This window comes from Alligator sinensis, unplaced genomic scaffold (genome assembly GCF_000455745.1).
Source record: "Alligator sinensis unplaced genomic scaffold, ASM45574v1 scaffold262_1, whole genome shotgun sequence".
Classification (NCBI taxonomy): Eukaryota; Metazoa; Chordata; order Crocodylia; family Alligatoridae; genus Alligator; species Alligator sinensis.
Genome location: NW_005841904.1, coordinates 2880304 through 2895297, shown reverse-complemented (window position 1 = coordinate 2895297; position 14994 = coordinate 2880304). Strand labels below are relative to the sequence as shown.

The window sequence follows — 14994 nt, the reverse complement described above, 5'->3', positions numbered from 1 at the left end:
GCGCATAACTCCAATTTGCGTAAAGGAAACCCACTTTACAATGTAATAAATAGGGATATGTTCCAAGACCTCAACTGTACTGACCCCTGGACCCATTTCTACCACTTTTACAAGACAGTTTTGGTACTCACCAACAGCAGACAGTACCCACAAGCACAGGGTTGTGGTGAATGTTACCATAATGGGAATAGCAACTACAGAAACGTGTCTCAGACAATGAGTGAGGAGAACAGATGTACACAGGAGGCTATATTTTGGCGTATGTCACTCCCACAATGCATTTAACAGAGCAGCTGACTGCGGGCTTCTACCACACCGATCGCATAAGGGTGAATTTACCTTGCATATAATGAATTTTTGGAATAAAAAGTGTCATCGCATAAGACTGAATTCGCACATACAGAACTTGCATAAAGCGAGGGAAATCCGTACACTGTAACAAATTCTGGTTATCTGCTTTTTGACCAAGTACATAAATGCTTAAGTATATAGCAATGTACTTCAGCTCCGCTATTTTGTAACTTTTTATTTCACTTAACTGCTTGTTTACTTTAACTAGTAGTATTTGCTTTATATTGTAACTAGATTGACAATTAGAAGCCTTGAAAATGATGGGAACTAATCAGATTTGGTGATGCTAATACCATCATGCTGACAGTGCTTTATATGTTATCAGCCTATCATATTAAATTCAGATAATATAATGTGGGTAAGTGTCTGTTCGGTGTGCAAATATTGTAAGGCTTTTTTGTCATAGTTACAGATAAAGTCTAGAAGTGACTATCAGATAATCTAGCCTGCACTCTTGTAGTTAGCCCATTTAAAATTTTGCCCAGATACCCCTAAATTAAACTCAAAGACTTCAGCTGGAGTAGGGCTTTGCCTATCTCCCAAAGACTGAATAAGAGAGGTCAATGTACCACAATGCCAGGTGCCTTCTAGGAGCAGGAAATTCATCAGTGTACATGCCAAACATGTAAGGTCCATTCCAATCTGACATGGAGAAAAATTTCTTCCTCATCCCAAATTTGCCACTTAGTATGACACTGAACCTGTGAGAGAGATGCATTAGCCAGCTCTCTATGAAAGATCATTCTTGGTATGAGTTGAGAGTACTACTTTATTTGTAAAGAAGGCTGAGATCCTTGGCTAAGAATACTTGCAAGTATATTCTTAACATTCATAACAATGCATGATTTTTTTTCCTAACAGGTCATTCCTACATTTGTGATTAGTATTAAATTTTACCCAATTTTAGGTGGATTATCAAGGTGATTTGGATAGTGATCATAAACAAGACAATTCAGGAAAGAGCAGTCCAGAAGAAAACCAGTATGATAGTAGAGTGAAATATAAAACCCAGAAAATGAGTACATTGCAACAAACCATGGAGGAGGAAACTACCTGCATTTTCCAGCAGATGCAGAATTCTGAGTTGTCAGGTAGGACAATGACTGACTTCAACCTGTTGCTTAGCTCTACAGAAGATAGTATTTGAATAACTGGCTAGATTCTGCTTGGAGATACTGCTATAATAAATATAGTGCTAGATCAGAAGCTGTGCACTTAAAGTAAACTGTACTGCTGTTTTACAGGTTGGTAAATGGAACAAGTTATTTATCTGCTGCCTCAAAGTTATGTAGGGTTGAAACCGATGTTGCCTGACATAGTGTTTGTGCTGCTTTAATAATTTTTGTGGTGGCACAAATTCTGAGAAAATAGACACATCGTATCAAATCACTGTGTTGCTTTATTGTGCCTGATGTCTATTTGCTCTACTGTGGTAGAGTGTGGGCAAGTTTGGGGGATTAAGTCCTGGGTAGGATTGCATCCCTCTAGGCTGCAGAACATCTATATGACTTGTCCAACTTACAGAGATGCCCTGGGTGTCCATGGATTTCTAGGGGCATCTCTGCAAGTGGGAAAGCCTGTGCAGGCCCCCTGCTACCATGCAATAGGACTTGCTGACCTGTGCTTTATGCGGAGGCCTGGGTCAGCACTGGTTCTGTCATGAAGACATGGGGAGCTGGGGAATCCCTGGCTCCTGTGCCACCCTGTCCTGGGATCTGTGCTGACCTGTGCTTTTGTGTGAAGCTTCAGTCAGTGTAGGTCCTGACAAGGAGGTACAGGGAAGAGTAGGAGCTGGGGAATTCCCAGCACCCTGTGCCTCCATGCCAGGATCTGCACTGACCCATGCCTCTGGATTGGTTCAGGATGTGGTGCAGGTTCCAGTTTAGAGGCACAAGGCCTTGGGAATTCCCTGGCTTCTGTGCCAACCTGCACCTCCCTGGCTGGGACCTGTGCCGACCTGTGCTTCAGGTGGAGGCATGGGCCAGAGTGGGAGCTGTGTAGTCCCTGCACCAAGCTGTCTTCAGGCTGAGGAATATGGAAGAGTGGCATCCAGGAAATTTACATTGCCCTTCACCTCCTTGCCAGGAACCCTGTTGGCACAGGTTAGCCTAAGTCCCCATGTGGAGGCATGGGACACCAGGGATTCCCCAGCTCCTGTGCCACCATGTACCTTTACACCGCCCCATACTGGGAACTGTGTTGACCTTTGCTTGCACAGGACCTGACTTGCGGCAGCATGGAGCCCAGAGATTCCCTGGGTTACTTTCTGTCTTGCATCTAGGGGAACATATCACCTGCTTGTCCACAGTTATGTGTGTGTTGGACATGTCCTAACACAGTTGATACACTTCGGTTGCAATGTCTATTTCTACCCATAGAGATTCTGTGTAAGAACTAGGAATAAAAGAGGTACCTTGATTTCCCTGTCCTGTGTTTTAACCCCCAGATCACAACATAATGATAAGTACCCTTTTTCCATACAGTGGGGAATTGTAATGAGTGTATTTTATGATTGACATGAAAAAATGTATTTAACTCTCTTGATGACTGCTTCAGTCATCTTTAATTATAGATTATTTCAAATAATTTATTATTATTATTATTATTATTATTATTGATTTTGTTTTTCAGAATACATTTCTAGTTCAGATTCTGGAGAGGATTGTGTTGAAACTGAGCCTCCCAATTTAAATAAAGCTTCTCAAGAGCAGTCATCTAATGTAAAAGAAGGTATTATGAGATGTATTAAGTGAATAGTGCAGTTTCGATTCCTTCTCCTCACTTCTTTCAGTTAAGTGTGGCAGTAAGATATGTCAGTAGAGGACTTAATTAAGAATGCGTGTATGTTTTTAATGCAGTAAAAGAAGGAAAACAATAACTGTGCATGTGGCATGAAGTTAAGAATTTACACATAGGATATACATTTCATATTTTAGTGGGTATAATTACCCAATAGTACTCATTAGGCTGTACTAGATGTTACAGTGAATAGGCCATTAGGATTCTAAAAGGTTCAGGTAAATAAAACCAACCCAAGTTCCTGATGCTACGCTGGGTTTTGTCAGCTCAGAAGCAAATAAGCAAGGAGAACTTGGTGATGGTGAAACTTTTTAGAGCAATGGTGCAAGCCTTCTAAAATAGGGGTGCCCAACTCCCATCCTGTGGGTCTTGTCACGTGGCTTGCAGGGCTCCCTATGTATCTGTTGGGAACCCGTAGGCCATGGTCTTGCACAAGGCCCAATTCTGGTCAAGTAATGGACCATCTCTGTGCCACTCATCTGCCACTTGCTCATTTGTGACTTAGAATCATAGAAAATTAGGGTTGGAAGGGACCTTAGGAGGTCATCTGGTCCAACCCCCTGCTCAAAGCAGAACCATTCCCAACTAGATCATCCTAGCCAAGGCTTTGTCTAGCCGGGTCTTAAAAACCTCCAAGGATGGCGAGTCCACAACCTCTCTGGGTAACCTGTTCCAGTGCTTTACTACCCTCCTAGTGAGAAAATTCTTCCTAATATACAACCTAAACTTCCCTTGCTGCAACTTGAGACTGCTGCTCCTTGTCCTGTCATCTGCTACCACTGAGAACAGTCTAGCTCCATGCTCTTTTGAACTCCCCTTTCAGGTAGTTGAAGGCTGCTGTTAAATCCCCCTTCAGTCTTTTCTTCTCTAGAGTAAATAAGACCAGTTCCCTCAGCCTCTCCTCATAAGTCATGTGCCCCAACCCCCTCACAATTTTTGCTGCTCCCCATCCAACTCTCTCCAGTTTGCCCATATCCTTTCTGTAGTGGGGTGGGGTGCAGGGAGGCAAACTGAACACTGCTCCAGATGTGGCCTCACCAGCGCTGAATAGAAGGGAATAATCGCTACCCTTGACCTGCTGGCAACCTTCCTACTAATGCAGCCCAGTATTCCGTTAGTCTTCTTGGCAACACTGATGGCTTATATGGATCTTACTGTCCACTGTAATCTCCAGATCCTTTTCTAAAGACCTGTTGCCCAGCCAGTCAGCCCACAGCCTGTACTGGTACATGGAATTCTTCTGTCCTAAATACAGGACTTAATTAAATGAAGCCCCATTCAAGAATCCAGTAGTTTCAGGTTCAAATTCAGCAAGATCCAGGCCAGCTAGAAGAGACAGTCCTAGCTATCTTCTGTGCTTGTAATGCATATTGAGCCCAAACAGATATTTAAACTTGGTAGAACTACTAATATCCTTCATGGTGAATTCTGTCTTCTACCACAGTTAATCTTTGTGCCTAACTGGGTCTAGTACTCCCTCCCTTGGCTTTGGAGATAGTTATTCAGGTCAAAGAGCAGCTCTGATATCTGCTAGAAAAACCCTTACTTTTATTCTGCTGCAGCTATCCAACAGTAGAAACCACATACTTACAAATGCCAGTGAAGAACTGTATTCCTACTGAAATTCCTGGCAAAATCCCTGGCACTTTAATTGGCTTGTTATTTCTTTTAATTAAAACTTTTTAAGCCAGCATCCTTTTTTAAATCTTAACTGCATTACATTTTACTAATCTAGAACTTTCTGAAGAAAAAGATGTGGATCCTAAGATTGAAGAAGCTATAAGAAAGATGAATAAACTGGACAAGATATTGGCAAAGAAACAATCTCAAGAGAGAACAATTAAAAAACAAGGCAGAGAAATGAGGACAAAACTCTGGGAAGAACTTCAGGTTAGAAATATGTCATTTTTTATCATACTAATAAAATATCTTTCATCTTATATAAGGTAACAGCGTGATTTCACAAACACAAGTTGTAATTCAGTTGTTACTGGCTGACCAAGAACCTCAACATGAGAAGGAAGAAAAAGTTGTGCAAGGCATTCTGCCATTACTTGGATATCTGAGGGGTATCTAAAATTATTCAAAGTTACACTTACGTTGACTATGACGTACTTGAAACTACTAAGTTGTTCTTAAAAATTAAGCCAATGTATAACTGACAAATCATGACTAACATTTGAAAAAGTATAGCTTTTTTGTATGACATCCAATTTTATTTAAAAAAATACTTTTTACAGGTTGTATGGGTAACTTGTAGAGATCATTATATTAGCAATTTTCAATAAATAGTTCATTAGTATTTTAAAAGGTTCTGGTTAATAAAACCATCTATTGTTAGGATAAACATTCAGAAAGGATAAGTTGCCCTCATGCTGCAGGTTGTAAATCACCATTTGCTGTGATGGTATGGGGCGGGGAGGGAAAATAGTCCGTGACCTAGTTTTTGGAAACATTACTAGGAGCAACTAGGATGACAGGTATTAAGGCTATCTATTCCAGTATTCTGTCTCTTATAGTGACTGTTAACTTGCTTCTGAAGTGTATGTGATGGGATATGCACCCCCCTCCCCCCGTATACACCTCATCCTGGTCTCTAGCAGTTATAGATTAGCTTAAATGTTGAAATATGAAGCTCAATATCTCCTTCAAAACTTGGTATACTCAGTAATGATGGCGCTATCCAGGTGAATGTCCATGCCTCATTTTAGGGATGTGCGGAACTTTGGTTGCTGATTCGATTCAGAGGAGATTTGGCCCAATACAGAGGCCAAATCTCCAACACCAAATTGAATCGGGAGACCAATAAAAAGGTCTGAATTGACTCAAAGCCTCCAAATTGATTCGGAGAAGATTTGGAGATTTGTGCAGTGCCTGCTTGCCACTGCAGGGAGCTGGACCTGGGCTCCGTGCCAGTAAGTAGGGGGCAGAGAGAAGGGGTTGGAGGAGGGAAATGGGGGGACCCCCACCAGGCCCCATGTCCTGCCTGCTCCCTCAGCCCTCCCTGAGCAGCCCCTGACCCTTGCCCACTCTCTCAGCCCCATCAATGTCTGTTCTGTCTGGTCCCAGCTTCCTGGCACTTAAAAAAAAAAAAAAAAAAAAAAAAGCCCTGCACTCACTGGATGCTGCACTTTAAAAAAGTGCCAGGACACTGAGGCTGGGGAGGGCAGCCACTGATGGGGCTGGAATAGTGGGTGAGGGCTGGGGCCTGTTGGATTTGGATATTTGTTCAATTCGGTGGCGGCCGTATCTTCGAATCAAATTCAGCCAAATTGATTTGGGACAGATTTGAATCGAATCACTGCCCCCCAAATCGTCTGAATCTGAATCCAAAACAAATACTAGCTGCTTTGTATAGGCCTACCTCATTTCATGCAGAGTGGGCAATTCTCATGTAGTGAGCAGCTATTTAGCATCTTGTTATTTCCTCACTGTTCAATGTCTAAGCCATTACTTCCTCTAATGCACACTGTCAAACCTTGCTCTGAATATAGAAAAAAATGGTCTTCCTTATAACCTTTCTGTGGTACCAGTTACCTCATTATCTGTGTGCTTCACAAACGTTAATCCCTTTTCACAGCTGAGAAATGAGGTAAACGGTTGCCCATTTTACTTAAGGGGAACAGATGCAGAGGGAGATTAAGGTTGAAAGTGTCCATAATCTTCAATGAATATCCAACTGGAGACGATTAGAATCAGAGTTTTTTCATTTATATGAAAAAATTGTGTCCAAAACAGTTCCAGTTAAGTTTGGTAGCAGCTGTGAATGCTCAGCACTTCTGCAAAAGATCCACAGGATCTGAAGTCACTCACCTGGAAAATGAGGAAAAATCTGGTTTAATTGAACCAGAAGGAGCTTTGTTGCAGGCATACAGTCTAGTTCTTCAAGGTATCATTCAGCTGCCTCCTTTCTGCAAAGCCCTGCTTTATTTACTTCACATCTTCCAACTCTTGAAATGCATGAAATGAAGCTCCTAAAATAAATAACCCTCTTAACTGCATAACCCTAACTAATCCTCTGTCTAAAACAGGTCTGTTCAGTGTGATGAATGAGGCATGAATCCTGTATTCTTTGTGATTATGTAATTACAGACTATACAAAAAAAGACTGGGTTTAGATTGTATAGCCAGTTTTAAGTTTGACAATTCCTAACTTGGGGTGCTTGATTTTTCAACTTTAATACTGTGTTTTTTGTGTAAGTTCTAGATACAGAACACAGGCAGGATGAGTTGTGTCAAACCTGATCCATGGGCCAGATGAATGGCACATAGCCAGCCCTGCTTCTGGAACGGGACCACAGAACTGCTCTTGCCTGCTTTCCACCCTCCCCCCCACCCCCCAATGTTGGATCCAGTACTTACTGTATTTCCTCTGACTGCCCTGGAACGCATGCTGCAGGCAGTGCCTACCCCAGCCTGTTCAGGACCCATGCTGCACATGGCACTTTCCCTGGAGTAGCTGTGGGAGTGGGTGGCGCAATGTGTGCAGCATAGGTTCTGGACTGGGCTGAAGTGGGCGCTGTGTGTGGTGTGCATTCCAGACCAGTTGGGGTGGGTACTACATGCAGCATGTACATGGGCAGATCTAGAACTTTGAACGGGGGGAATGAAGATGATGAGGTGTATCATCACATGAAACAACACATTTTCTCCACTAAAAAATAAATTAGGATCTTTACTAATATGCTAAGGACCTAGGGCTGTATTGAAGAAAAAAACAAATATAATTTTATTGGAAGGAGTTAAAAACAGTCCGCAGAGCTATGAAATAGGAGATTCATTACCAGGAACAGCTGGCAAAAGAACTGCAGAACAAATGATAGCTTGATTGGCGGAACATCAAGACCATTAGAAAGAAGAGGGGATCATTAACAGATGTGGAATGAAGAGTTTAGGAAGCATCAGGTAAAACATAAGAGCTGTGAAATCACTTGACTCCATCAGCACTGCCTGACTAGAAATTCTGCTGCCACTGCTAGGCAGTTGGTTTTAAACTTTGGGCGGAGCAGGAATCAAAGCGGGGGTGCAAGTGTACCAGTGGATCCACAGTGGTGCTGGCCCCATATCCTGGGGAGATGGGTTCTGCATGCAGTGTGCATCACAGATTGGTAGAGGGGCTGCCATGTGCAGTGCATGTTCCAGGCCCTATATGTGGGGCTTTTCTGACATGTTGCATATGCATCCACTGTGGACTGGGGCAGTATTGGGGGCCAGATAATGGGCTCCGTGGACTGAATTTGGCCTGTTGGCTGTATCTGATACCTCTGCTATAGACCATCAAACTTGCCCCTTTTCTAGCAGATGACTATCCAAATCTTATAACAGTTTAGAAAGCAGATAGCCTTCTGTACTACTTAGGGAAGTAGCTTTGGTCAATTCCTAGGAAGATGTTCTTGCTTCTGGTCCTCAAGGCTCTATATCAAGCAGTCCTAGTTTTCTAAACCCTGGACTCCAGTCTTTTGAGAGATCTTAGTGATTCCCACTGAGTCAGCTGTGCTTCTCTTTTCTCATTCAGCCAGTTGTAGTCTTTCATGTTTCAGATCTTTGTCCCAGTCTTCAAAGATTTCTTGTCTCTATTTACCCTTCCTTTCCCCCCATGTGATCATGTCCCTTCTGTATTTGAACTGGTAATCTTTACCTGCTACACTCCTGTTGTGCTGTCTGGGGAGAAGTGGTATTAAAAACACAGGTGAGACAAGCATCCTGCTCTCAGTTCAAGTGTCTGGTTTTACCCCTGTAATATTGAGATGGAATACACTCAGTTACTCTGTAAGCATGGCATGTTTAGATGAGGTGCAGTGAGGGAATGGATCATACTTATTCATGGAATTCAGGGAGATTTCATTCCTTAACACACAAAATGTTACTCCTGAGCATATGTGAACTGAATCTTTTTTTTCCCCTCCAAAGGCTTGTAATTTGGTTAAACTTGGACAGATTTACAGAGGTGAAACAAATGGTAAACCTTGACAAAGTCACCATGTGTCCTACCAAAAATTTTAAGAGCCTGTTTGAAAGTGTGATGCATGGGGAGTTGAGGTGGTTGTCACAATTTTTTTTCTCTTAACATTTAAAAACAATGCATCTTTCCCTCACCTTATTTTGCTTGAAAAATAAAATTCAGCATGAGATAAGCAGTTAATATGAGAGATACAAGCCTGAACTTGAGAGGAAAAAGAGAGATTTAGGATCTCATTCACTTGCTCTTAGGTTTGCAGTGGTTACTGAGAGCATGAAATTGCAATACTATTGCAAGTCTGCTGTGACTGAAATGCATGTAAAGAGATTTAGGGCAGAATCCTGTTCATTTTGTGCACCCAATGGCAGTTTTTGAACTATTTTTTGGAGCTTGCACCTAGTGTTTGATCTTACTTCCTGTGCAGTGTGGACCTGTAGGTTTCTATGTTGCTACTGAATATGTTTAGTTGGATGCACTCTAGTGTAAAATGACACTTGTGTATCTGGAAACATGTCATTTGGATGTGTAGAGTGAAAGGATTTTACTTTTATTTCCAGTAATCATGTCTGGGAAGCGTTTAACAACAGCTTTAAAAACATATGTACCTTAACTTCATCGAGGCTCAAAAAGAAGGAAAAAGTAGTAAGGAAACCAGGTTTATCCAAAAGCTTGATTGAAGAAAAAGTTGTATTGCTTGAATTTTGATAGACTTTGGGACTAGATGGTTGGGGGAGTCTTTCAATATAATTCTAATTTGAGTAAATTCATGTTACCTTTTTATATTTCCATACTTTCTTTCTTTATTAGTGTGTAATCACTCTCAGTGCTTCAGGAAGTCATGAGGAGATAGAAAATACAAATACATTTCTAGCTTTAACCTCATCTTTGCATGAGAGAGCTGGTAAGTAAGAAAGACAGGTAAATGTTAAATACTCTGCTAAGATTAACCTGTATGTTGATTAAAAAACTTAGTTTCCTATGTTGACTAAAGCTACATTTTATAAGTTCTAAGATACTGTTTAATAAATTACTTCTCATAAGTGCTGTTGTTAATCTTTATTGATGAAATAGTCCTTGCATGTGAAAGTGTGTAAAAACATTTTTTCTGAGCCTGAAACTTAATTGTTTTTGCTGCTTCTCACATCTTCACAACATAGCTTTGCTTGATAGATACATGCTTGCAGTAATTTTACATTACTTCAAGGGACTGAAAAGCCTTGAAGGCTAAAGGATCACAGAGCAGAATAGGTGAATTTTGCATAACTTCTATCTCTGATTTTTGCATAAGAGATTACTGGATTTGGGAGGCTGAGAGATCTGCCACCTTGAGATGCCTGAGGGAGAGGTTCTCTACTTCTCTTGTTGGTATCTTAGGAGGACGCACAATGGGTAGCAAACAAATGCCATTGCTAGCTTTTCCTCTGCTTACGCCTGGGGAGGAGATGGAAGGGTCTTTGTAGGCCAGGAACTCTGACCTTAGAGGTCCTGTTTTGTTGGGAATGCAGCCTATATTTCCATGTTGAGGAAAGCCAGGCAGAGGGAGCCACCTGGCTTGGGGAGTATCTGCTGCAAGAGCTCCACAGAAAACATGTAAGTGAGCTGAAAGAGAATGTCTCAGCTGCAAGGCAAACTGGAACTTAATCACTTTAGGAGTCCAGTGCTTAATAGGTAGAGGAAAGGTAGATTTGCAAGTTATAGACTAATTAAATTGGAGATCTATAGCATAAGCTTTTGTAAGCCCAGGGCTTTCTTTGTCAGGTGCTGTGAAGGGACTGCAAGAAGCAGAGCTTCTGAATAGAAAGTAGTGATTAGAATAGGAAAGGTAGGGAAGTGAGAGGAAAAAGGAGAAGGTACTGCTGAGAGTCAAGGTGGGTAGGAGAGGGGGGAAAAAACAGTTAACTCTTTGAGGGACAAAAGGGTTATAAAGCTAATCCAGGTAAGAATCTGTAGTCTTGGTTCTGAGCAGGGGTACTCAAGGCCTGGCCCATGGACCAGATGTGGCCTGTGGCGTTGTGTCATCTGGCCCACAGGTCTCTCCACATGTCTAGAACTTTGGCAGCATGAGAGCGGTGCCACTGCTTCCTTCCTGCCAAATTTCCAAATGCATGGAAAATCCTGGGATCTGTGCACTAGATGGGATGCCCAACCTCAGTGCACAGGGCTTGGCAAAGGTGACATCGGGTCCCAGGGCCCTATCCCGATGTGGGGGGCTGGGAGAGCAGTGCCAGGCCCTAGGGCCCAATCTTGGTACATAGGGAGTTGGAGGTGGCAGTGCTGGACCTCTGGGACTCAGTCCCGGTGTGCAGGAGGCTGGTTCAAAGAGATTTGGTGACAAAAGTTGCTCAGATGAACAAAAAAAAATTGCAGCTTTGTCAAAAGGTCGAAGTCTTAGGATGAGGGATAAAAAAAACATTTGAAATGGAGTGTAAGATAATACAGGAAGGAAAAGACTTGGTAGTCTGCCACATGTCATAGATGTGTGTATCATAACAAACAGGAAGAATCAGAAGTCTTAGTAAGGAAAAAAAATTAAGATTTAATCAGCATTGCAGAGGTCTGGTGGGATAGATCACTGGACTGAACTGGACTATTGATATAGAATGGTAGGGAATTTCCCTTTAGGAAAGAAAAGCAAATTAACAAGAGAGGACGTGGTGCAATATTTGCACTGAAGATGGGAAGAGGTGGGAGGTAAACATATTGGAAGTTTGTGCGTAAAGGTAAAAGGGGGATGCGGGGAAAGAACAGAAGAGGTGCTATGGTAGAAGTCTACTACAAACCACTTAATCAGGAAGTTAAGCTATTTTTCTTCAGTTGTTAACAAAAGCATCCAAAGGACTTATCCTCACCGTTATCTACAGTTTTACTTCCCACTCCTGTTTTATCTTCTTCAAGACCGTATAGCATCTGAATGATTCCCCCTTTTGGGGTTACATGAACCCGACCTGCATGTTGTTCTGTGTTTTTTGGCTTCCCCCACTTTTTAGTTTAAAAAATTGCTTATACCATTTTTAATTTTTAGTGCCAGGAGTCTGGTAACATTCTAATTCAGGTGAAGTCCACCTTTTCTGTACAGGTTCCCCAGTTCCTGATAAACCTAAACCCCTTCTCCCTGAACCATCATCTCATCCATGTACTAGGACTCTGGAGCTCTGCCTCTCTCTCTGGCTGTGTGCAAAGAACTCGAATGATTTTAGAGAACACAGCTGTGGATATCCTGCTGGATTTTTACTTCATGCCTAGCAGCCTAAATTTAGCTTTCAGGACCTCTCTCCCACACTTCCCCATGTCACTGGTACCCACATGAATTGTGACCACTGGCTTCTCCCCAGCATCCACATCTTGTAACCTCTACTGGCTTTGCACCCAGCAGGCAAGTTATCATGTGGTCCTCCTGGACATCACAAACCCAGCTAATGATTGAATCCCCCACTACTGCCACTGTTTTCTTTATATCCACTAGGGTCCCCTTTCTTGGAGGAGTATCATACAAGAGGTTGCTATATCATCAGCTGGAAGGGGAGTCCTATCTCCCTTCCTTCCCAGCTTCATAGTCTCTATCTCAGAGATTCATCCTCCTCAGCAGCATGGGGCTATTACAGTGGCTGTCGAACTGCTTTGCGATGTCCCTGAAAAAGCCTCATCCAGTGGATTAGCTGTTTGAGGGATCTTGGTCAACAGCAGAAAAGCTTTTGAGACCTACCTGACAAAACAAGCTAGGTTCTTTTATTGGTATGTTAGAAAACTTTTAAGTTATCAGTGTCTTTAGGGCTAGGGACAGGCATTCAAAAAGCAGGAGCCTGAATTGATTCAACCTTTGCAGGCTAGTCTGGCCTGCAGAGGGTGAGTGCTTTGTAACAAAAAAGGCATGCGGGCACATGCTTGCAGTTGCTCAGGCCAGGAGCCACGGGTACCAGCGCATGCCCTCAGCTGCAGAGAAACTGTGCTGGGAGGGGGGCCTGCTCATAGTTTCATAGTTACAGGGTCGGAAGGTACCTAATAGATCTTCTAGCCCAACCCCCCGCCAGGGCGGGAGAACAACCCAAAAAAAACACACCCTAAAAACAAAAACGGGACTCAAATGAGTCCAGCCAGGTAAGTATCCAGCCTCTTCTTAAAGATCCCCAGGGTAGGGGCCAGCACCACCTCCCTTGGAAGTTGGTTCCAGCTCCTAGCCGCCCTAACTGTGAAGTAGTTTTTTCAGATGTCCAATCTGTACCTCCTCTCCATCAACTTGTGCCCATTACTCCTTGTTATGCCAGCGGGGGCTAGGGGAAACAGCGTCTCCCCCAAACCCTTCTGGTTCCCCCTAGTGAGTTTATAGACGGTCACCAGGTCCCCCCTCAGCCTTCTCTTGTGGAGGCTGAATAGGTTCAAGTCCCGCAGTCTCTCACTGTAGGGTCTGCCCTGTTGTCCCCGGATCATGCGGGTGGCCCTCCTCTGGACCCTCTCCATGTTGTCCACATCCCTCCTGAAATGGGGCGCACAGAACTGGACACAATACTCCAGCTGCGGCCTGACCAGCGTCGCATAGAGGGGGAGGATCACCTCCCTGGCTCTACTCGAGATGCACCTGTGGATGCACGACAAGGTCCGGTTAGCCCTGCCAACCATGACCTCGCATTGTCGGCCCATGTTCATCTTGGAGTCAATAATGACACCAAGATCCCTTTCCGCCTCCGTGCTCTCAAGTAGGGAGCTCCCCATCTTATAAGTGTGCTGCTGGTTCCTACTACCCAAGTGCAGCACCCTGCACTTGTCCGTATTGAAACACATCCTGTTCCTGTTTGCCCACCCCTGTAACCTATCCAGATCCTTCTGCAATCTCTCTCTCCCTGCTAGCGTGCTCACCTCCCCCCAAATTTTGGTGTCATCAGCGAATTTAAACAGGTTGCTTTCCACCCCAACATCAAGATCGCTGATGAAGAAATTGAACAGCGCAGGCCCCAGGACCGAGCCCTGGGGGACTCCACTACCCACCTCCCCCCAAGTCGAATATGATCCATCCACCACCACCCTCTGAGTGCGACCCTTCAGCCAATCTGCAATCCATCTGACCGTGTAGGCGTCTATGCCACAGTCGCCTAGTTTATTAATTAGGATGGGGTGAGAGACGGTGTCAAAGGCCTTGCTGAAGTCCAGAAAGACTACATCCACCGCGACACCTGCGTCCATGGCCTTTGTGACCTGATCATAAAAGGCAATCAGGTTGGTCTGACATGATCTCCCCCTAATAAATCCATGCTGATTGCCCCTGAGCATCATTTCTGATGCCGGCCCATCACAAATGTGCTCCTTGATGATCTTCTCAAAGAGTTTCCCCAGGATTGAGGTAAGACTGATGGGCCTATAGTTGCCCGGGTCCTCCCTTTTCCCTTTCTTGCTCCCTTTTCCCTTTTTTGAAGATGGGGACCACATTAGCTACCTTCCAATCGTCTGGCACCTGGCCCAAGCACCACGATTGCTCGTAGAGCCGTGCCAGGGGCCCTGCAATAACCCCAGCCAGCTCCCTCAGCACCCTGGGGTGGAGAGCATCCGGACCCGCTGACTTGAACGCGTCCAGCCCCTCCAGAAGCTCTCTAACCCGGTCCTCCCCAACCTGAGGTCTGAAGGCGATCTCCTCGCGTCCGGCTTCTATCACAGCAGGGAAGTCCCGGTCCCTGCACAAGAAAACGGAGGTGAAGAATTGGTTAAAGAGGTCCGCTTTATCCTCTGACGCAACCACCAGATTGCCCCGCCTATCCTGCAGGGGCCCCACATTACCCGGCGCCTTCTTCATCCTCCCAATATGCTCAGTCCGGGCTGAACTGGCCAGAGAAGGATTTAATTCCACCCCCTTGCTGTGCCACCGGCAGAGACCTGAGCTGGGTCTGCCGATTGCTCCC

The 14994-nt window shown here is 44.0% G+C and overlaps 1 protein-coding gene across 11 annotated transcripts in view; it reads left to right on the top strand.

Annotated features, from left to right (window-relative positions):
- Positions 1-14994, top strand: part of FSIP1 (fibrous sheath interacting protein 1) — a 173182-nt gene that overhangs the window by 15683 nt on the left and 142505 nt on the right. For 9 of the 11 annotated variants that reach the window (XM_025197742.1, XM_025197743.1, XM_025197741.1 and 6 more), the window contains 4 exons: positions 1259-1442; positions 2983-3081; positions 4886-5040; positions 9917-10010. In XM_025197742.1, coding sequence (XP_025053527.1) covers positions 1259-1442; positions 2983-3081; positions 4886-5040; positions 9917-10010 — 532 coding nt within the window. Of the gene's footprint in view, positions 1-1212; positions 1443-2982; positions 3082-4885; positions 5041-9916; positions 10011-14994 lie in introns of all 11 variants that reach the window. The other 2 variants (XM_025197745.1, XM_025197744.1) reach the window with 1 other exon arrangement.